At 41.0% G+C, this 24,195-nt stretch overlaps 1 protein-coding gene across 5 annotated transcripts in view; it reads left to right on the plus strand.

Moving 5' to 3' along the window:
• The window catches only part of csnk1g2b (casein kinase 1, gamma 2b), a 48,702-nt gene that overhangs the window by 22,556 nt on the left and 1,951 nt on the right, over window positions 1–24,195 (plus strand). For 2 of the 5 annotated variants that reach the window (XM_088077567.1, XM_088077568.1), the window contains exons 4-11: window positions 14,387–14,535; window positions 14,810–15,044; window positions 15,650–15,735; window positions 18,608–18,692; window positions 18,781–18,929; window positions 19,912–19,995; window positions 21,407–21,508; window positions 23,340–23,446. In XM_088077567.1, the coding sequence (XP_087933693.1) occupies window positions 14,387–14,535; window positions 14,810–15,044; window positions 15,650–15,735; window positions 18,608–18,692; window positions 18,781–18,929; window positions 19,912–19,995; window positions 21,407–21,508; window positions 23,340–23,446 (997 nt within the window). The remainder of the gene's footprint in view (window positions 1–14,386; window positions 14,536–14,809; window positions 15,045–15,649; window positions 15,736–18,607; window positions 18,693–18,780; window positions 18,930–19,911; window positions 19,996–21,406; window positions 21,509–23,339; window positions 23,447–24,195) is intronic. The other 3 variants (XM_088077569.1, XM_042515025.2, XM_042515039.2) reach the window with 3 other exon arrangements.

Raw genomic sequence — 24,195 nt, forward strand, 5'->3', positions numbered from 1 at the left:
CCCAATGGACCCTATGAAACCCTGCTTCCTCTTTTATAATCCCACCTCCGCAGTACCCAGAGTCTTCCCTCTCCCACAGTACTGCCCAGAACATGGTAATGTGCTATGATGCATAGCTGTGGCTCCACGGCAGCAGCTCTTTGATCTGGTCTGGCTGGTCAGTTAGTTACAGAGAGTGAGAGAAGACAACGTCAGATGGTTGGGAGGGACCGGGACTTTTTTTTTCATAGCACTGCCGGCTGGCTGTTTTTTTGGGGTTTTTTTTGAAAGGCTTACCTGTCATGTTTGTGTAAGTTTGTGTAGATGTATGTGTTGATTTGGCCGGGCTAACAACAGTCGTGCTCAGTCTTTAATTATACACACCATATGCACATATGTCATCGCTACTTAGTCAGACTGACATGAGGAAAAGTTACAGACAGCCTCCCACTCTGCAACCACCCACACCTGCATGTCCCATCAGCTCTTTTTTTGTCTTTTCCCCTAGACCAAGTCCTTTATAATTGCGTAAAAGCAGGTACTAAATCCCAATTAACATTTAATGACATAATTTATCCTGAAGTAGGATAACTTAAGTAAGTTAAGCTATAATGTCTATTAAAGAGAAACTACACCCTCAAATTCTGCCACAACCCTCCCTCTCAGCATGCTAAAAATGCTACAGTGAAGTGAGGGAGCATGGGAGACATGGCCTTGTGGCTTTGCAGCGTGTGACTTAGAGGGTCAGGGAGCACTGACCGTCCACTGCTCAGCGTAGCATGGACAGCAATGTACCCGGTAGTCAGAGCTAACCAGCTATGAGACGCTATTGTCAGACTCTCTTCTTCTGAACTGGAAAGACTGTAAGTCTTGTGGAGCTTTGACAGTCACTAGAAGCACATTTATTGCCCTTTGAGAGAGTTTGAGTGTGGGCACCTGTGCTGTAGCTGGAGTAGCAGCTCTACTATGAGCAAGTGCCAGTATACACGATAAACCAAAATATTAAAATCACTGACAGTTGAAGTGAATAACATTGACCATCTTATTACAATACAATGTTCTGCTGGGAAACCTTGAGTCCTGGCATTCATGTGGATGCCACTTGACACACACCACCCAATGACGGGGCGGTACCCAAAAGGTGCTATGTCTGTGCTTCAACGGGTCAGAGGATTGGATTAGCGCTGACCTGTTGAGGCATAGACACAGGACCTCTGGTGGGTGTCCTGTGGTGCCCTGCACCAGGGCGTTGGAGGTTGATCCTTTGAGTCCTGTGGGGTACCACCACATCCTACCAATGCTTGATCAGATTGGGATTTGGGGAATTTAGAGGCGGGGTCAACACCTTGAGCTCTTTGTTGCATTCCTTTCGGTCACTGGTGAGCAGTTTTTGCACTGTGGCATGGGGTGCTATTCTTTTGGGGGGTCACTTCCATTCGGGGGTGCGATGCCATGAAGGGGAGTACTTGGTCTGCAACAGTGTTTTGGTGGGTTTTGTGTGTCAAGTGGCATCCACATGAATGGCAGGTCCCAAGTTTTCCCATCGGGCTGTACCCGACTCAGAATTATATCAGTCTAATTGGATTTGGCAGTTCAAATTGAATATTTGACAATTTGTTTTGTTTTTCATATAAAGTTTTAAAGTCAGCTCAGTGTGACAGTGGCATTCACATAATATAGTAAACAAGCTAACAACACTAATAACGGATTGCAAATATGCAACATTTTTAGCTGACACTAGATATCAAACGCCAGAGACTGTATCATATAAGGTTGCTGTGAGCTGTAAATTCAACACTTCTAAGCAGAAGAGCAGCCTCTCTTTTTCCCTCTGTGCCAAGTGTCTCCTCCATGCTGCAGTTGTTTGAATCGAAGAGCAGCCTGAAAGTCAAGAGCCCTCACTCTGCAGCAAAATCTCGTGACCAAAACATCCCCAGAAGTACACTGCCCAGCACACTGACTAGCAAAAAAAACCATGCAAACAAACATAATAAGGACTGCTCGACTTGTAGCAGTCTCAGTCAACTTAGAGGTCTCTGACTGATGGTTCAAATCTCTGACCTTAAAGGGGCAGATGAACAGAGCGAGAGAAGGAGCTCAGTGTAACATAGAAAGTCCCCCGGCAGACTAAACCTAAGCCTAACAAGGGGCTGGTCCAAGGCAAGCCTGAGCCAGCCTTAACTATAAGCTTTATCAAACATGAAAGTCTGAAGTCTACTCTTAAAAGTGGAGACAGTGTCTGCCTCCCAGAGCGAAACTGGAAGATGGTTCCATAAAAGAGGAGCGCAGTAGCTGAAGGCTTTGGCTCTCATCCTGCTTTGGAGACTAGGAACCAAAAGCACACACACATATATATTCATCTTATATATTTATTTGGGTATGATTGTAAATACAACTGTGTTTGTCATGCTAAGGATTTTGAAAGTGACCCGTTCCTCTGGTTGCAGTGATCCTCCGTCATCTGACAAGTGTGTGTGTCATGGTCTAATTTAGTGACACGTGCCAGCTTCCTGGCTCCTTGTGGCAGAGCAAAAGCCCTCCTCTGTTGATAAGGAGGTGGGGCATTAGGGCAGTCCTTGACTATTTATAGATGGCCCTCTACAAGCAGTCGGGCCATTATGGTGTGTCTACTTGGACAGCTTCCCTAGCCTCAGTATCCTCTGCCTCCCTGATTGACCGTGTGCTGCCTACAGATTGCAGGGAAACTCTCTAACGGGCAGTGCTATCAGGGTGTGTCTTATTTTTTCCCTTCGTGGCTGTTCTTGTTTTAATCTGTCACTCTGATCTGGGATCTCACACAGTGCATGCCCACATGCACATGAACTCAGCAGGAACTGCAATTGTCATCTCCTGTGCCTTTTCCACTCATTATAGCAGAGGATCCCTCTAGTCCAGGCTTGTCTCTCTCAGCCTTCGGTTGTTTCCTCTGGTGCATTAAGTACTTTCTGACCTTCTTCTAGTGAGACCACTGCTGGCCTTTAGCCTTACTCTTATTGACTGAGCTCTGAGGTTGTGCAACATGTAAAGATGTTCTTAGCCCTTACACACAACTATAGACAGGATATATGCACAGGTAGGTTCATAGAGCAAGCTGATGTGATGCCATCAAAGTGGTTCCAAATGCATACTTAACATTATTACACTATTATTTACATGACTTCAGTTCTGATTGCTGCTGTACACCTTTTATAGACCCGCAAGTCAACGTTATGTACCAGATGGACATGACTGATTGATTACTGATTTCTGAATTTTACTAAAATCAGCAGACACGGAGTCACGTGGTACGCCCGCCCAGGATGGCTGACTAAACCGGAGCGGAGCTCGTTCGCTTCCTAAACTTCCTTAAAAAACAGTTTCAGTCGACATAAAGTTTTATTGTGGTGTAGCTCGTACAACGGCAGTGGAATGAGTCAGAAAATTCACTATTTCATGCGGAACCAGCCAACTACATCGCGAGGAAAAACCAAAAACTTTCAGGCTAAGTCTTCTGGAATGGCTGATTCACCTGCTGGAGCTAACGGTGAGAGCCCATCTAAAGACAACGTAGCTGCCGAGCTGACTGCCATAAGATCGATTCTTGAGAAGTTAGCTCATGACATGAATGCGGTGAAAGGTGGAATTGAGTCCCTGAATGAAGCCGTCAACAGCCTTGGTGATAGGGTCGAAGAAGCAGAGACAAGAATATCCCGTCTGGAAGATGAAGAGCTAAAGCTAGCTCAGTTAGCAAAAAACTTAGTGAAACAGAACTTTGGCTGCAAGAAAAGCTGACGGCACTGGAGGATTTTCCGACGCCAAATGTCAGAATATCGAGCGTTAAAGAAGGAACTGAGGTGGGATCTTGAGGATGTTTGAAAGATCTGATGAGTGAGGCTTTGGACATTGAGGCTGATGATTGGTACGAAATAGACAGAATCCATCGTGTGGGTCCCGCACCACCACCTGTTGCGGATTCGAGACCGAGACACATCATCGTCCGCTTTCTAAGGGACAAAGCCAAAGCATCTGTACTGGGCGTCCCGAAAAAGAAGCAGATCATCTGGAAAGGCATGCGAGTCCGTTTCTTCCAGGACTACGCCCAGGAAGTACAGGAGAAACGTAGGAAATTTGACGAGGTACGACGCTTGCTGCAACAACGCAATATTGTCTATGCCCTTCGCTTTCCTGCCATTATGACATTCTCATTGGATAACCAGCGGCATCAGTTCTCCAAACCAGCAGAGGTTAAGCAATCTCTCAGCTGCCTGGATTCAACCATCTACCCAGCAGATGGAGGTGGAGATGAGGGTTCCAACACTGAGGAAAATGGGTAATAAGATAGCTATAGGTCAGTCAAACATAGCAGTATTACTGTAGACATGGGTTCTGCGTTTACTCTTAGCATTTTCTAAGCTATGGTTATGCCTACTTATTTTATTATTAGGCAATTTGTTTTCCTTCATTTGTAGAATACAAACTGCTTTATTCAAGGCTATGGACAATTTTACATTACCGAGGAGTACGGTTTAAGAACTATCTTGCAGTCTAATTCGGACTTTGTGGAATGTTATTAAGTGAATTGGGCATTTTAGGTCACTTTTCGACATATTTTGGTTGTGATATATAGATGGGGGGAGGGAGGAGGAACGAGTGAAGAAGGAAGCCATTATGGGATCATCCAGTGCTACGGACCAATGGAGTTCCTGTTATGTTGGGCTTGGTTTTGCCCAATCGTTCTTATTTTTTTTTGTTTTCCATTTTCATTTTGTGGTGCCTACTGTTTTGTGCAGATGTGTTTATACTGCTATTGGGTTTTATCAAGAAAGTGGTTTTAAGGTTGTGTGGATTAGACAAACTGGAGTGTTTTGGGCTAACTGCCCATTTAAAATAATATGGCTTGCATGACTTTGTATGGCTTTGTGTAAAATAGTGTCATGGAATATAGCGGGTTGCCATAATGTTGTTAAAAGGAAAAAAATTCTTACATATTTAAAGCAGAAAAAAACAGACATTGCCATGATTCAAGAGACACACCTTGATGATGAGGAGTCATTAAAATTAAAAAGAGATTGGGTGACTCAAGTGTATTATAGTACATTCTCTAATAGGAAAAAGAGGTGATTATATTGATAAGGAGAAACTTAGATTTTCAGGTATTCAAGCATTACACTGATCAAGAGGGTCGATGGGTGGTCTTGGATGCGTGTCTGCAGGGACAGAAAATGACATTGGTTAATATTTATGCTCCCAACTCTCCTGAACCAGAATTTTTCCATGAAATTTGTAACACAGTACGGAATATTGGACACACTAATATTATAATTGGGGGGGATTTTAACCAAGTCAGGGATATGTTCCTGGATAAATCCTCCCAGCCCAGACAAATTAATGACCCAGTTTGTATGGCTGTGGACGTTATGACAGAAGAATTGAGCCTAGTGGATATATGGAGATTACTACATCCTCAAGAAAGAGACTATACGTTCTTTTCTCATCCGCACTCTACATATTCTAGAATAGATTACTTCTTGGTGTCTCGCTCTCTGGTGTGTCAAATTATTGGTTCCTCTATTGGTAACATTGTTATAACTGATCATGCCCCTATTGAACTTGTCTTATCTAGTACTGAAAGTGTGAAACCTTCACTTAGGTGGCGCTTAAACAACTCTTTATTACAGAATGAGAGTTATTGTGAATTTATAAGGATAAAAGATGAATGAGTTTTGGGAGTTTAATGAAGGTTCTATTGACGATGTTGAATAACTTGGGATGCTTTTAAAGCGTTCTTGAGAGGGTGTCTTATTCAATATAGCTCATCCATTAAAAAATCTCAGAGGGATAAACTGTTAAAATTAGAACAGGACATAAAGGATCTTGAAAAACAGCACATACAGCATCCTGAGAGGGAAGTATGGAATAAACTAATTAAGCTTAAATTTGAAATGAACAGCATGTTGCAGAAAAAAGCTGAATATGCAGTTTTCTGTCTGAATCAAAAATATTTTGAACAAGGCGAAAGAACAGGTAAAATGTTGGCTTATAGGGTTAAACAGATAAAATCCAGTAATCTAATTCCTTCTATATTTGATAATAATAATAAATTGACTACTAATAAAAAAGAAATTAATGAGGTCTTTGCTGAATTTTATCAAAAGCTATATACATCCAATGGGTTAGTAGAAGAACAGAGGATGTCAGATTTCTTTTCCTCTATTAAAATTCCTAGCTTGACCAGTGATCAAAGAAATTTTCTAGAAAGAGAGATCACCTTAGATGAAGTCAAACAGGCGATAGGTAGTCTCAGATTGGGCAAGTCTCAGGCAATGATGGATTCCATCAGATTTCCTATAGGCTTTATAGATGAATTGTCCCCAAGGCTTCTGGCTGTGTATCAAGATGCTTTACAGAAGGGCAGTTTACCTCTAGTATGAGATCCGCAGTGATTACATTATTACATAAAAAGATAAAGACCCACAGTATGGAATTATACCCAATTTCATTAATTAATGTTGATGAAAAGATTATTTCCAAGATACTTTGCCGCTAGACTTGAGAAAGTGCTTCCTTAGTCTGGTACATAGGGATCAGGTGGGTTTTGTTAAAATAGGTGCTCAGCTGATAATCTACGAGGATATTACATGTATTATGGAAGAGCAGGAATAATGTAGATCCTGTTGTCGCCTTCTCCCTAGATGCGGAGAAGGCCTTTGATAAAGTTGAGTATGCCTTCCTGTTCTATACATTGAAGAAATTTGGTTTTGGTCCCACCTTTATGCAGTGGCTACAGGTAGTGTACACAGATCCTATGGCTACAGTTCTTACTAATGGGATAATGTCATCATCATTTACCCTAAGTCGGGGCACTAGGCAAGGTTCACCCTTGTCACCTCTCATTTTTGCTTTATTTTTGGAACCACTTGCTATTGCATTGCGAGAATGTAAAGACATTAAAGGGGTAGTTATGGGTCAAGAAGAACAAAAACTTTTTTTGTATGCGGATGACATTCTCTTGATTTCAAGTAATCCAGAATTGGCAGTTCCTGTCATCTCCTCAATTATTGATTCTTTTTCTGAGATTTCTGGCTACACTATTAATTGGTCTAAGTCGGAGGCTATGCCTATCTCTAAATTTTGTCCCCCAGCTATTAGAAGTACATGGCAATTTAAGTGGATGTCTGAGGGCTTAATATATTTAGGGATTAAGTTGACACCCAGATTGGATAAAATAATGCATGCTAATATCTCTCCAGTGATTCAAAACATTCGCCCTCTTCTGCAGAATTGGGCAAAATGAATCTTTCATTATTGGGCAGAATTAATTCGGTAAAGATGATAATCTCCCCAAAGCTCCAGTATATTTTATATATGTTACCTATAACATTTCCACACAACCTGTTAAAGCTTTATAATACAGTTGTGGAGGGGAATGTGTGGGCAGGCAAAAAGCCATCCTTTAATCGGGTCCAAACTTTATGCTGCCCAAGATAATGGTGGGTTAGATTTACCCAAGGTGGACTTGTACCATCATGCATTTTCTCTCTCCCAGCTAGTTAAGATAAATAATTCTCCTGAAATGAGGCCATCATGGGTAGCAACTGAGGAAAGCTTATTGGCTCCCACATCATTAGAGGCCTTTTTCACTCAGAAAGGAAGACCAGTACCATTTAAAGACCCTGTTCTGGCTTTTGTACAAGAAACCTGGTTTAGATCTCATCAATTCATTAATACCAATCCTTATCTTACTTCTAGAGCCTCTATTTGGTTTAATAAGAAATTATTAATTGGTAAATCGCCTTTCATGTGGGCGGAGTGGGCTAGTGCAGGAATTAACCAATTGGGGGATGTATTTGGTCAAAATGGCTTGAAATCATTCATTGACATTAAACAAGAATTTCACCTGGATCAGAAGGAGTTTTGGAGATTTTTACAAATCAGACACTGTATTAAAACTAATTTGAAAAACTGGCCTAGACCCCCATCTAGTATCCAAGAGTTATTCCTAATTCCTGGTAACAGAAGAATCAGAGCTTCTAAGTTTTATGGGATATTTAGAGAGGCACGTGCACCTCATTTAGAAGGGCTGAAACTGTGCTGGGGAGAAAGACTTGGGAATTCAGGTTTCAGAGGATAGTTGGAAGAAACTGGTTGCAGCTTGGTATGGTTGCTCACCTGAAACACAGTCCCAGCTTATCTATTACAAATTACTCCACAGAAATTATTGGACCCCAGTAAACTTGCTAAACTGAAATTGGTTGACAAAGATACTTGTTGGAAATGTCAGAAAGAAATAGGGACTTTTAGTTCATATGCTGTATGGATGTGGAAAAAATGATCACTTGTGGGATGGGATCATTAAGCTCTTGAATGGTCTTTTTCATATTAATGTTTCTAAGTCGCCAGCTTTGTGTATCTTGGGTCTTTTACCAGATAACATAAATCTAACTGGAAGACAGAGAGTATGGGTGCGTCTAGCCACCACAACAGGCTGTAGGATAATATTAAGGCACTGGAAGTCATCTATTGATTGTTGTTTTAAAGAATGGACTGAACAAATGACCAAAATGGCTTTATATGAACAGGTAACTTATAGAGTTAAGGGGAGAGAAGATATCTTTAACCAAGTCTGGGGTCCCTTTTTGCAATATTTAGAGGATGCATCTGCTTTGTGAGATATTGTGAGTTAGGTATATTCTGTATTGGATGTGAAAGTCACGAGTCAAGTATACCCAGATGTCAAGTTAAGTTTGTGGGCACTTTGTTTTTGTTTGTTTGTTTGTGTTTTTTTTTTTTTTTTTTGTTTTTTGTGCTAGCTGTTATGTAGTTCTGTTTGTTTTGCTTATTCAAAACCAAAAACAAAAATAAGGGCAGAGAGCTGACTATATGGATGTAATGATTGTTGTAGTCAATGATTCTTATGCTCTGTTGTCTGATAAAAACATGAATAAAAAAAAAAAAAAAAAAAAAAAAAAATCAGCAGACACATTGCATATGGTGAAACAACATTTTAAGGAGCAGAGCCTAGACTAGAATCATGATGTATAAAAAACGAAATAAATCTCTACCACGCATGAATACATACAGTAGCTTATTATACACCAGAATGAATAATTGTTTTTTGCACACCCCGTGTCATACAGTGCTTCATACTGTAATGATAGTTTCATATTGATATGGTATTTTTATTTTTCAAAAACAAAAAAAGAGATATATTTTGTTTCCCACTGGGCCAATTTATTTTGGCTGAAACAGCTGGGGAGATCCTGCTTAATTGTGACATCAAAATGTTGTGATTCAACAGGTGGTGTAATATGTAGCATAATGTAAAGAAAGTGACTGTCTGGCTTTAGCTCCTCACATGGTGCTGTTTTTTGAAATTATTTTCAGTTTTTTTATGGCTTTTGCCTTTATTCTGATAGGACAACTCAAGCGTGAAAGGGGGAAAGAGAGGGTACGACATGCAGCAAAGGGCCGAGGCCCTTGAACCTGTGGCTGCTGCGGTGAGGACCTAGCCTCTGTACATGGGGCCCCAGCTCTACCAACTGAGCTACTGGGCCCCCTTTCACATGATACTTAAAACAGAATGCAGATTACTGAGTCGCCAAAATTATTCACATACATGGTAAAAAACCATATCAACTGACAATGGAAGCAGCTAAATACTGATTTGTAATATATTTATTCTGTGATGCAGTTAGACATTACCTATTGGCTGAGCAATAAAAACCTTCAGTAGTTTACTATCATCTTAAAATGGAGTTACAGTATTACCACACAACTGGGCAGAAAGGTCCTGTCTCCAGCTGATGAGCAGCTACTCCATGATGACATAACAGAAAGGCTCACTTGACTGTGTAGCATGGGAGGAGTCAAGGCGATAGATTAAATCTACTTATGTTGTCAACTTTGCTAAATGGGGACATGTGACCCTGTTCGTCCCGCACAACCCAAGAGCCTCAAATATGTCACAGCGTGGACGACTCAGCGCTTAACGCCCAGGAGGAGCTTATCTGCACACTGTTAATTCTCATCTGTCCTGAACAGATCACAGCATTTGGGAGTTCTGCTTCCCAGTTCACAGGATTTCTTGGAAATTTGAGAACAGACCTGACATTTCAGTTGCTCTTAGTAGCAATAACATTACTACTAATTGTCATATAGTTACTATAATGCGCTGGTCATGGTAAAGCGAGTCTTGCACTAGTCAGCCACCAAAGCTTTTTTTTTTTTCCTGAGGCCAGTAGATTTTTTAATGCTTTGCAATGGGAGTGCCACGTATTTACGTCACTAGAAACGCTGGCAGCGTGACGAGGCGTGAATTCTGTGCCGAGTGCTGCCTGTGAGGTGTTTTTTTTCTGAGCACCCAGAGTTGAAAAATGTTCAGATTAAAGGTAAAAACGCTGCTGTCATCACTGTCTATTCAGCCGTAAAATCACAGTGGATGAGAGACAAATACAGTGCAGACAAACTGTCACATCTGACATGTACAAGTACTGAACAACAACAACAATGGAGGAGAAATCTGTAAACTGTATATATATTATGTTCCATCTCATTAACCCACACAGACTTGCAGGTCCATCTTTTCTCCCTGCATCATTTGGCTTCCCCCTCATCCAGAGCAGGTACTCTACCTTGCACCAACATTTACTTACACGGTTATTCACGGTGTCATAGCAACCAGACGCAACCAATGCTAATCAGCTAGGGAATGGCTGCAGGGAGGGTGTGCTGTTTTTATGGACCAACTGTCATTTAACTGTATTTCACAGGCTGACATAGCTCACATAGCTCAGTCATTGATACATGATTGCATGAAAGTTACTCGAATTAAAGTCAAATATAAGAAGGTTCCCCCGTGAACATTATTAATGAATGGTTATCAGCATCCCTGTGAATATTCATGGGCCCCATCCAGGCTTTTGAGGACACGATATGCTGTGTCACTGACACAGGATCCATGTTGATATTATTTCATGCATATCATGGATTCTTATGCATGCCATGTGGATAATTTTACATTAGTTTATGTTTTGACTGCAATTGTAGGATTATCTTAGATTAGATTGATAGGATTATTTTAACAGCTCATCAGACACTACACCATTGAGATGGCTGCACCATAGCAACAAATGGCAGAAGAAAGAGGGAGAGAGGTGTGGGGTAGATAGATAGATAGATAGATAGAAATATGTCTGTTTACATAGTGCTCAATGATGAATCATTTCAGCATCTACATGTATATCTAGTCGTTGTCATAATGAAAAGGATGCAAATTAGGCTGACAGAAAATTATATAAACCATTGCACTGCTTCAGAAAGAAAAACAACTTTCTCATGACTAATCTTAAAGACAAACAGTCTAGTCCATCAGATAAATAATAATTAATTTAGCTTGCTTTGTCAATGGTTTTTTTCTTAATGACTGAAGAGAGCTCTGTTGACTCAGCGAACAACTGCCCTGGTTTAAAATAAGCCAAATCAGTGCTTGACTGATGTCTTGTGGAATTACTTCAAAGCTGCAAATATGTGGTAAAATTCATTATGAACTTGAAAAAAAAGTAAATTTTTTCCCTAGTAGGCAAGCCCTGCGGCGTTTTATGGGATTGTTGTGCTTATGAACTATGTTGCATTTGTAACTTCAGGCTCAGTCTGTGCAAGCCCAAGTGCTGATCACATTTCAGGCTTGTGAGAACATCTCCAGAGCGCCGGGCCTAATGGAAGTCACTTCTTCTTCTCCTCTTCTCTCAGTGCACTCGACTCCATAATCTAAATCTTTAATACGCATTCCCTGTCCACCAACCCCCTCTCTCTTCTCCAGCCCTCTCCTCTTTGGCCCTTAACTCTGACATTTTATTGTAGAGCAACATTGTCTTCAGCTGCCATGATGCAGCCTCCCCTCTCACTGTGTCGCCTGAAAAGGCCTGCCTGCAGATACAATAGGTTGGATTGTCTCAAATTGTCAAGACAGCGGGGGTCAGGGCACCAGCTTGCAATGAAAACCACAGTGTATCACATAATAGTGAACACAGTTGGACGTAATTTTGATATGACTTTATATAACAGAATGACACACATTTACCATCAGGGGAATGATTCGGTTTGCTTGTTGTGTATCATATAGGGGACTGCTGAAATGGTTTGTTTGGCCTTTAGCTTTTGTACAGAACAAAAGTGTTGCCTCATCAAGATGATTATTGGCAGTCATGCCTCATCATTCTATTGCTTTTCTTGTGTCCACTGTTTCCTGTGAGAGAAAATTTGTTGAATTGGAGAGTAATTTAGCTGTTATGTTTTGTCGTAATTTGTCAGGTTTTTTTTTTAACAACAGTTGTTGGCGAGTTAAATCAAAGTATAAAGTTTAGACAGAAATCACCCCAAAAATGTGCTGTGGGTTTTTTCTGCCAGCCATCTCTAGATTGATGCTTACAGCTGCTGTAAAGCTCCATTCTTTGCTCACATACACCAGCAGAAGATAATAATACACTGTGTGCTTTTCCTCCTGTGATGACTGTGCTTTGAATGCCCTCTAGATTTGGGCCAAGCTTTGATGAGTCAGCCCTCCCAGTGATCTCTTGTCACTGCCTCATCTGTCATGGGCTTCATTACCAGGAAAATCCTAGAGACTAAAGGGCAGACAGGTGTGTTTGTGTTCGTACACGTGTGTGTGCATGAGAGTATGTGTGTCAGTTTGCATCGGTGTATGCATCTTGTTGTCCTCTTGGACTGATGTTGGGGGCTAAATCAGGTAAATCCGACTGTAAACTCTGCGTACCCTGGCAAGCAGCTGACACACAACCCGAACAGAATTCTTCCCATTCTCAGCTCTCATTTATCTCTATCACACGGTTATCTGTTTACAGTACAAATGTGCTCATTTTCCCCATTTTTAATCTGTATCTTCATCCTCTTGACTTATCTGTCTGTGTCACTGTCTCAGTGCTGCTCCTCCAGCTGTTGTCGCCGCACTGATGTGGTATCTCACGGTTAGTGAGCTTTCAGGGAGATGGCTGACATATAGACACCAGCCGTTAATGAGTCAAAGGTCCCAGTGACAGAGCCAAATTGGCAAGGACTAACCTGGTAACAAAGACTGTGATTCTGGAGACTGGTGGTTATGATAGTGTTTGAATACAACTTTTCTGACAGGCAAAAATGCCCTTTAGAGTTATAAAATGCCTCTGAAATTTCAATGCATGAGGGCTGATTAAAAATGTCAGATAAATGACTATGGTTATGTGTCTACGTAGAATTACTTAACTTCTTTCCAGAGAGCTGTTGCATGTTATTCAAGAGTGTTTGTGAAATACGATGCTGGTTCCTCAAGGGCCTCAGCAGTTCATTTTGTTGTGACAAAGCTTTTAAGTCTGCAGCAGGCAGACATTGGCAAACTGCATCTTTAGGCCACTGTGAAACTGTTTTATATTACAAAATGTGGCACCAAAGTGTGGAAGTAACTATGGGATTTTCCCTGGTTGTTTTCAGATATGTATGATTTTTTTTTTTATTATGTGCCTTTTTGTTCCATCCTCAGAACATACTGTAGTGTTTCACCACGCCTCTTTTTTCCTACTCACAACCACTGATACCCATAAAGATAGTACATCTTGACATTTTGATCCATCCACATTCTTCAGAAGTCATAGACATTACCTCAAAAAGGGTGTGGTGGTTTCTAGTAGCAAAGGCTATTTGCAGTTGTTGACAGTGTGCTGCTCACAGTCACTGGTGTTTCTTTTAGACACCTTTGCTTTTAATCCTTCGGAGAAGGGAAAAAAAACGTAAGCCACGCCTGTTTCTGACAAACCTGTTGAGGGAAGCCAGCTGAAGTGTAGCTGGTCGTTGCGGCTGTAGTTTCAGTAAAGACTCTTCTCCCACACTTTCTTATCAACAAACCAGGTTGATGATTCAGTTCAGTGTATGATGCACCTTTCACAGCACTGTGTCCTCTCTGTGTATTACGCCAGTATTGTATGATGTGGCGATAATTTAAAAATGTGTGGTTTTAAATGTTGTGCATAATACCAGTTAAATGTGTTTCTTTTGTATTGGTTTTGCTTCATTTGACGTAGACATGGCTCAGAATGAACCAGAGTTTGGGAAATAAAAAAATGAGAAACAGTGCACAACATTTAGATGTCACAATGTTTTGATGACCTCAGCAGCTTATTCATTCTGCCACATCAGTCCTCATTTAGTAAAACATTGCAGCGTTGATACTCAACTTGGTTGTTTAAAATCAGAATATATTGCAAATATCATTCCTTTGTTTAAGCCTCTGCACCCTTATCTCTGAGAGACCCTGTGGTTGAGTGCTTTTTTATGTGCTATCCACAACAAAAACAGAACTCATTTAAAGGCACAGGTAAAAGCATGAGTTTTAAGTACAAAAGTCCACTAACTTAATTTATTTGTATGTGTATCTCTGCAGAGGGAATCCCTCAGGTGTACTACTTTGGTCCTTGTGGGAAATACAATGCCATGGTGTTGGAGCTGCTCGGACCCAGTCTAGAGGACCTGTTTGACCTCTGTGACCGCACCTTCTCCCTCAAGACCGTCCTCATGATAGCCATACAGCTGGTAAGGCCTGCAGGAGGAGCACAGCAAGAGTGTATTTAGATGAAATGACTTTTGTGATTTCAGGCTTTACAGAAAACATAGTGCAACTTTGGCTTCATTAGCTTAATTATTTAAATTTCAGATATTTGCGCTGCTAAAATATTTTTCACTTCAGCTGAAAATAATAATGTAATAAAGCTATGATGTTTGCTAAAAGCATCTGTCTTCAATGTCTGGATAATCGAGTGATTTTAAATTCCATTGACTAATTTTGATCTGTTTGTTGCTCGTCCAGATAACACGGATGGAGTATGTCCACACCAAGAGTCTGATATACAGAGACGTGAAGCCAGAAAACTTCCTGGTTGGGCGGCCCGGAAGCAAGAGGCAGCACACCATCCACATCATTGACTTTGGTCTGGCCAAAGAGTATATAGACCCCGAGACCAAAAAACACATCCCCTACCGGGAGCACAAGAGTCTGACTGGGACGGCACGCTACATGAGCATCAACACACACTTGGGAAAGGGTAAGAAAGTCTGTGGAGCAGGACTGTGGTTTGGTAATCCCTTCAAATTTACACAGATAAGATGTGCTTGCATTTAAGTTCAGTTTAATGGAGATGCCCTAACTGTTTTGTATACAAATACATTACCAGTATTTACACAGCCTTATAAACAAATGCCATTTTTATGCTGTTTTTACTAGAAGTTACTGGACATTAGGTGTTTTTTAATTTCATCTGTCTTTAATAGGATTTCTCTGATTCATTTCTTGATTGTTTGAAGCATTTCCTCTTTTTTCACTTTGCTGTTTTTAATCTATGGCAGTGGTGATCAACCATGTGCCTTTGAGAGTCAACAGTTTGTGTGTTTTAAGTCCACCCAATCGCCTCAGGGTTTGAGCTCACTGATTAGTTCTTCTTGTCTACTTGTGAGAGTGCTGCACATGGTTGACCCTCCGTGGCGCAGCATTGCCCCACTGCTTGGCTTAATTAAGGCCTTTTATACTCTAAATGGTTAATTTGAACTCCTGAATAATCATGCTGTATTTACCACTGTCTCCTGTTAACCTTTCCAGCTGGTTGTAAAATGAATTTCTTTCTTATCGGTAACCACGTTCCATCTCTTCCAGAGCAAAGCAGAAGGGATGATTTGGAGGCACTGGGTCACATGTTCATGTACTTCCTCAGAGGTAGCCTCCCCTGGCAGGGCCTAAAGGTACTGTGGCATATCATGTGACATCATCCATGTTTTGGCACATACTGTTTTACAGCAGACTCCTGTAATCCTAGTAATACTTAGCACAGAAATGTACCTTTTCCTGCTGCACTTGTCAGTACAATGTCACTGTCAAACCTGTCATCCACATGACCTCTGGCAAGGAGAACCTGCTATTTACACCATCATCCTCTCTCACTGGTGAAATTTGCTGGTCTTTCCACTGATCTAACTGTACTGTTTGTTGAATACACAGAGATAGAATTGGTAGAAAGGACATGGGAATGTTTTTGAATTTGACTAATATAAAAGAAAATAGTCATGGTTTGTTGTTATGGTGACAGCACATGGCAGCGGGGCTGTAAAGTGTGTCACACTCACTAGTTTAAGAACTCTCTTTCGCCCTGTTCTTGCACCTATGCATTAAAAAGAAATATGCAAACATACACCATTCCAAATTCTCTCTTTTTACAAAATTAAGACTTTATTGCCTTGTTAACTCAATGTAAAACACTATTCATTCAAACTCAGTACAAACTAAATATAACTCATGAAACCAAGTTAGTCTTGTTAGTCGTCTACAAAGCTAACTTACTGTCACAATGGCATCTTTGGTTCACCACCTGAAATAAGGTGGATTGTAAGTGCTATCCTACTCATACCATAACCACATGCTAACAAACTGTGTTATATCATCAGATCCATGTATCTACAACAAATATTCGATCTCATTTGTTTGTTAATGAAGGATCATGAAATATAGTTTTCTACCTTAGTTACTACTGTGTGTGATAGAACAGCTGGTGGCAGCAAAGGGTAAAGTTGGTCCCAATTACCTCAAATCCACGGACCAGAGTTGTAAACTCCTTTAAACTCTTTAAAATGTGGTTTCATTACAAATCTACTGTAAAGAGAAACTTCTGGATATCTGAGCTAATATTTTTGTCTTTTTTTAAAAAGTAATTTGTCATCACTTCCTACAAAGTAAGTGACTAGAAAAATAAAGTCTTTGGCCCTGTAGATGTGGGCTTTTTCTTGCATTTGCATACATGTTTCTCCATAAGCAGTCACACGCAACAAGAGAAATCCACCTCCACACTTGCACTGCATCTGAACAGTTTACTGAGAAAGAGCTATAAGCACTAAGAAAACAGTGTGATGACAGGTGCCTGGAGGGCAGGTTATAACTGCACAGAGTTGCTGGGCTGTTTGCGGGCGTCAAAATCAAAGGTGTTCATAGAAAAGACTAGAAGACACGACACCTCATCTGAACATTTGCTATGTGGGAGGAAGCTTGCGGTGGATGAATGTGAAGGATGTATGAATGTGGGGGTTGACGGGCGGCTCGGGCCAAAACAAGTTCTCACCTACACACAACATGACAGAATCAAAATACAATGAAGGAGTAAAGTGACCAGATGGAGTACAACAGTATGCAACCCTGTAGAGTCATTTTTGTGTAGTGCAGCGGGTTAAGAGTTATGGTCACCAGATGAGTGGAAGAAGTTTTTCCGGTCTGATTAATCCCAGGTGATAGTCAACAATAATATGAGCGTGAGGACCCATCATGCATAGTTGAAAATATACAAGCCAGTTGGGGGACGGGCAACCATTGTAAATACAATCAACTGGTATGAAATGAGTCTTTTTGAAGGGATAGTTCTGATTTTTTTGAAGTGGGGTTATATGATGTGCTTATTCATATATAGCATATTACAAGGAGCAGATTTCAGTTGCCACACCCCTAATTTGGAGAAGCAGGCTTGAGTTGGACGTGGAAGCAGCTCCTGTGTTGAGCAACTAAAATGACTGTTTTACTTAGTGGGGTCTGGGGGGCTTTGACGGGAGCATAGATGGGGGATTGAAGCAGTTAACAATTTTCTTGTTGAAACCGGCTGTCTGCTGAAAGGTAAAGTGTTGAATATACTTTCAGTATAGTGTATATTGAAACTGATATTGATTTAGGTGGCTTAAATATGTTTTGCTGCTGACCCCCTTCCATAGCAGTACATTGCTTAGCTTCCGTGTTGGACTCCGACCAGCTTCCCCAAACTGGGGGCTGACATCTACTGTGGGGCCCACATCAAAAATTGGAACTTTCCGGGATGGCCTCAAGCTCACACAGATTGTGTGCCCCATATGCTGAAGGCTTTGCAGCGGCCCGGGTTCGATTCCTGCCTGTGGTCCTTTGCTGCGTGTCATTCCCTCTCTCTCTCCCATATTATCTGTTAATCTATAGCTAACCTATAAAATAAAGGGAAAAATCCCCTAAAAAATAATCTTTAAAAAAAAAAAATTTATCTATCCCTTTTATGTATAAAACTTGAAACTGCAATGTCCAGCTGTACCGTAAGACAAGAATTATCCATCATGCGTCCCAAAGAAGGCTTTCTGCACACTAATCCCTGCTGTCAAATATAAGTATCCTTCTGCAAAAGTTTTGGGAAAAATTCAGGTGACATGATGGACATAGATTGACCCCATGATCTCCCTATACGAACAACATTTTTATTGTTGTGACAAATATCGTCATTTACGTAATTTGCTTTAAACATTGAAATGCTGCAGGTCTCTGTTTGAGTCAAAGTCATAGCTTGCTGCTCAAGTGGTTTGGGATGATACTGGTGACTGGGTGAAAGTCTAAAGTGCCATGGCAGAGGAAGCTGGTTTTCACCAGCCTGCGGTGCTGCACGTATCTGTGTCATGACTCAAGAATTCAGAATGACTAACCAGAGGATTTGCATCTGTCTGCAACTCAAACGCTCAATATATAACGCATTTGAATATTACACCTATTCGTTTACACTGTCTGCAGTTATGTGTTTGCTCCAATTTTGAGTGGAATATGTACTTTTCCCCATCTCCCTTCAAGGCGGACACTTTGAAGGAGAGGTATCAGAAAATTGGCGACACCAAGCGAGCTACACCCATTGAAGTGCTGTGTGAAAGCTTCCCTGGTCAGTATCACCAAGTGTTTAGTGTCTTATTTCATTTCTTCTTCATTCAACCAGATTTCTAATTTAACAACGTCCTCTTTTGCTACAGAAGAGATGGCCACCTACCTGCGCTATGTGAGGAGGCTGGACTTCTTTGAGAAGCCTGATTATGACTACTTGAGGAAGCTCTTCACTGATCTGTTCGACAGGAACGGCTATGTCTTTGACTATGAATATGACTGGGTCGGCAAATCACTTGTGAGTGCCTCTTAACGAAACCACTCATCCTCCCCCTCCTTTCCCTCCGAAATCCTTTGATTGGACCATCGAGTCTCACGGCAGCAGATGCTCAATTGCTCTCTCTCTGATAATTTATCACTGGATCATAACTGCTTCTTTTTGCAAACCCTTTTATGTAAAATTTCTCACATCATGGGTGCTAAATATATGTATATTTTGCTTAATTCAAAGCAGATTTTCTCTTAATTGTATTTAAAGTGTGTTTTTCAATTTTCTTGACAACCTGATGTCAGCGAGTGAAAGATTTCTTTACATGGTCACCTGCTCGAGGCATGCTACCGCAAATGTTCACCATATTTAACCTACACTGTTACATGTAGCTACATGCTAACATGAGAAAACCTTTAATTTTGGTCACTGATGGGTTCATATTCTTGCTGCAACTTGTCAGTTTGTTTTTTGAAGCTTGAATTGGTGATTTTTAACAGTAGAAATGCCGCTATAATACACAGTAATTCCTTTGCTGCAAGTGAACTGTTACATGTAGCTATACGCTAATGTCAGGAGACGTGTAGTCTTGGTTGCTGATGTTAATTTCTCACGATTCCTGATCATATTTCTGTCCTCTTTTAAAGAGTTGAAAAGCTTTTTGGGGTTTGGGTTGATTTGTCACGGTGGAAAGTGCCATTATACTCTGTTACAGTCATTGCCCCAGCTGCAACAACAGTGCAGATACACCAAGATGCGGCAATGCTGGACAGATCAGTGTAGACTGGGATTTTTCAGGAGTGGGGCTTCAGGACACGGGCATTAAAATGGAGTTGTTCAAACAGAGGTGTTGTAGCACAGACAGTATGCAGAGAGTAAAGTGATTTTTGACTAGCGAAGCATGCAAGCATGTACCAGTGAAAACACAAGTATGAACCTGAAAATGTTCATAATAAGTGCCGTTTAAATTGTCTCCATTTTGACACTGTTTGTTTCGCTGTGTTTCCTGCAGCCCACGCCGATTGGCCCTATCCCCAGTGACACGCCCCTGCAGCCCAGCAGCAGAGACAAAGCACAACAGCAGACCAAAAACCAGGTGAGGTCATCAGCATTGAAACACATCAAACACCACACCCACCCGCCAATTTGCCGACCAACCAACTGACCAGCCAGCCAACCAACCCTGCCGTTCAGGTTCCTCTGCCATGCCTCTGTTGACACTGTTGTGTCCGAGTGTAATCGGCTACCTTGAGAAAATGGCTGCTGTTCAGTTCCACTTCTCCGTCCTTCTACATTTCCGTCCCTGTCTACAGTCTGACTGCTCGGCAGTGACATCATCTCTCCTCTGAGTCTCTGTCGGACAATAAGACTTTTACAAAATTGATGCTTTACCAGTAAATGAACCAACATGCACGATCATGCGGCAGGTGCTCCAGCTGTGAAACAAAGCACCCCTTTCGGCTTCAATTTATTCCTCACACCTTGCCACTCTAAGCTCCAGTCATTGCATGCATGAGTTGAAAATGCAAATTGCATTGTTCATACCAGTAATGACAAGCTATATGCTTAGTGTGTGACAAAGTGTTGACTTTTTGTTTTATTCCTTTTATTGGCATGCTATCCGAGCCTTGTCTTCTATGTTAGTTTAATGGGGGGATAATAATTGAAGAGTTTAAGTAGAAAATGATTGTGAAATCCTTCTGATAGACTCGAATCATGGTACCAATCAAGTTGTTTTGCTTGTTGAGTCTGACTCATTGTTTCCCGTAAAGCCAAACATGGAGTCCATTAGATTTTATGATTGACTTACTGCAGTGGACTCTAACCTTTTTTTTTTTTTTACTGCTCTCCATTTAACGCGATTGGCTTGGCAGCAACTTGCCACTTTTTTGAAGCAAAGCACCACCTCCAGTCCAGTGCCCACTGGTCATGACTGTAAAAACCTGTAACATCCTGGTTTAAACAGTCGGCTGCATCAAAAGAGAACGTGCTACTGTCTGTGTATCTACAGGTTATATTTGCCAGTGAGAAGAGGATAAAGAACATTTTTAAGTCTGCAAATGAAAGCACAATGTTTATTAAAAAACAAACAAACTGAGGCTCTAGTTGAAGTAATGCTGTTATCCGGTAACAGATAATTGTCAGTGTTGTATTAAATATGCAGTGATAGTTGAGGTGATCAAGGCTGTTTTCTTTTACTCCTGCATGACTTTATTAGTGTGTTGATCTGTGCTTCGCATAAATTTTTGCTTCCCTCTACTCCTCTATTAACATAGTTTGTCTTAACAAGCCTGCTTCTGCTTGGAAGATGTCTTCTATAATTTTTTTGTTTTTGTTCCTTTTTTTTTCATTCACTCCCCCTCCTCTTTGTCCCTCCTCCCACCAAACCTCTCCCCTCACCCCAATCCCACCTCACTGCCTCACCCCTGACCCCACAACCTCGCCCCTCTCCCCTCCTCACCACCTCATGACCACCTGCCTCAACCCTTTTTGCTCTTTGCGTCAAGTCGCCTGAGCCCAAAGGAAGTGAGTCTCAGCCCACTCCAGTGACCAATAAGGAGACTCTGGGGTCGCACCTCACAGCTGAGCGGCTGGGGGGCTCTGTTCAGGTACTGCTGCTGCTACTGCTGCTGCTCTGGTGGCGAATGCATGAAGCCACGTAGTTCTGTGTTTGTCTGACCCCCTTCTCACTGACTCCACACCGCCTGCCTGTCAGGTGCTCTCTGTTGACTCTCTCTCTCTGTGTCTGCGTCAGACTGTTTAAATCCCAGTGTGTCAGTGCTTTGCCTGTTCTGTTTGCTCTCACTGCTTTACTCGCCTCATCTGCTGTAGGCTGCCCGCAGGAAGGGCCATGCAAAGATGACATTCAACCGCAACTGTCACGCAAACCTCATGAAATAAAGATTCTTAGATCATTAGAAAAACAAGCTTATAGGCCAAAAGCAGTGCAGTGCATTTTGGTTTTTCGGCTTCCTTATTAGTAAAAGAATATGATAATCTAAAGTATTAATTAAAGTCTTGCTTATTTTCATAAATTCATTTTGTCAAAAGAACGATTGTGTATCAAGAAATCAGAGGCTTCTGTAGTAAATGTGGCACAAATATGCCATCTAGTGTTGGCTAATAGAATTACAGCTTCTAAAGGACAGGTTCAGTTTTTTTAAGTGTCTTAAAACGGCGATCATGCCCACATATACATTAGTGAATTGAAGCAGGCGTCGTTATGCTGTTACAGCTCTTCATGTTCTAATGCTAGAAGAGAGGGGGCACAATTAAGAGTCCTCAAGCTATAAACATTTATTTCAACAGTTTGTATTGCGTGCTTTAGGTGCATAAGGTATTTGAATTCACCCCTCAAGAATTCAAGTCTTGAAATACCTGGAAAATCAGATATTTTTTAACTTGGTCCTTGAAAAAGTACTTGAATATAATTGAGAGTTGAACACAATGATTATGACATTATTTTATGAAATGTATTAGTTAAAGGTTTTAAACTAGGAAGTTAAGAATCGCTGTGGTTATTTGCTATTGCCGTATGAGTGTCAATCTCTGGTAAACACCAGTAAATGGTTGGTACCAGGATGTTTCCCTAGTCTGCGAAACACGCTCACCAGAGTAGTTTCAGCTGTTAGCACGAGTTTTGAGCTGTACTTTGGTAGTAAATAAGCAAAAGTGAATTAATAATTTGTTGATTTTAGGCTGTGGAAGCATGTTTGCTCCATTTTAAAGGTTGCACAATTTTCTTGCAACAGATGGTTGTGGAGAAAATGATTTCATCCTTGAAAATAAAAATGAGTGCTTGAAAAAGTACTTGAAAGTCCTTGACTCGCCCATATTTGTACGAACCCTGTTTCAAAGTTTATCTGAAGCTCACGTGACACTGAAGCACATCAAGTTGGTCTTTTTTGGTATGAAATTTCCTGTTAATGTTTCCACGGTGTGTCTGTGCTGAGCTGCAGTGGACAGACAGCAGCATAAAGTGGGAATTTTATGCTACAAATACTGTAATTGTAATAGATGTTCACTTGATGTGTCTAACTCAAACTGCTGAAACTTAATTTTAGCTTTAGTTGAACCTTGGAACGTATATTTACACAGTTGAAGGATCCATCTTAGATCCATCTCTAACGTTAAAAAAAGGACCTCCTCATGAGAAGTTAAACCAGGAGGACTGATTACATCGTCCATGTGGCACGCTGACTTTTATTTTAAGGCAGACAGAAAAAAAAGGTGAACCTGTTCTTTACAGTTCTGTGACGTTGCTTTAGTCGGGCCTTTCCAGGTTACGTGCTGGACTGCTCTCCTTATCTGAGTGGGCAGATCAATAGAGATAATCAAAGTTACATATTTTTATGTGAATGTTCATCACCACCCTGCAGTCAGCGGCTCGTTGTGTAACGTATTTTTAAGCAGTCCGGTGTCCTTTTTGTACTCTTGCAGGTGATGAGCTCAACGAATGGCGAGCTGAACACTGATGATCCCACAGCGGGACACTCCAACGCTCCCATCACCGCTCCCACTGAGGTTGAAGTGGCTGACGAAACCAAGTACGAAACACCTGTTCAGACTCGTAGAGGAGCAGTAGTGTTGAGGTTTAATATAAGGGTCGACTGAAATTGTTGAATTGAACTTGAATTGAAACTTTTTTTTACCAAATATTTATTAAAAAGTGAAATGTTGAACATCATAAACAGCATGTTACATACGCAGCAAGCCAAGTAAAAACTTAGATAGAAAGTCAATAAGTAAAAATAGCTCCCTGAAATTTTTCAAAGTAAAAGTTCCTCCCATGCTGACAATTTCGTTGCCTTTTCAATTACTTAACTTTATCAGCAATCATTAAAATAAAGTGTCGCTACAGATAATCGGCAAAATGCAAAATATTGGCCCCACTAATCAGCCAGGCCGATAGCCTGTCGAACCCTTCTTTAATAACATTTTAACAAGCCCAAATCCAGTATGCATCCTTATTTAATCTCTTTTGGTGCAGCTTTTATTTGCAAATATAATTTGGGTGATTGTGACCAGTTAAAGTGAAACCTGTGACCTTTAATCAGTACGTTTACACACATTCAACAAACCTGTTTACTCAGAGGAACCATGTTACAGAGAACACCTTTACATGTATTTATTGTGAGTGTGTGTATAGATGCAGTAGATGAGTAAACAGATGTATTCCCTATTCTGACCATGTGTTGGAAGCATGATTCATTTTAACTCCAGTCGTGATAGAAGATGTTGCAACTTTGCTTCCTGGCCACAGTTTTAGAAATAGCAGTTGAGTATTGGAAACCGT

This window comes from Plectropomus leopardus, chromosome 5 (assembly GCF_026936395.1).
Source record: "Plectropomus leopardus strain MGB_pleo_1.0 chromosome 5, ASM2693639v1, whole genome shotgun sequence".
Taxonomy (NCBI): Eukaryota; Metazoa; Chordata; class Actinopteri; order Perciformes; family Serranidae; genus Plectropomus; species Plectropomus leopardus.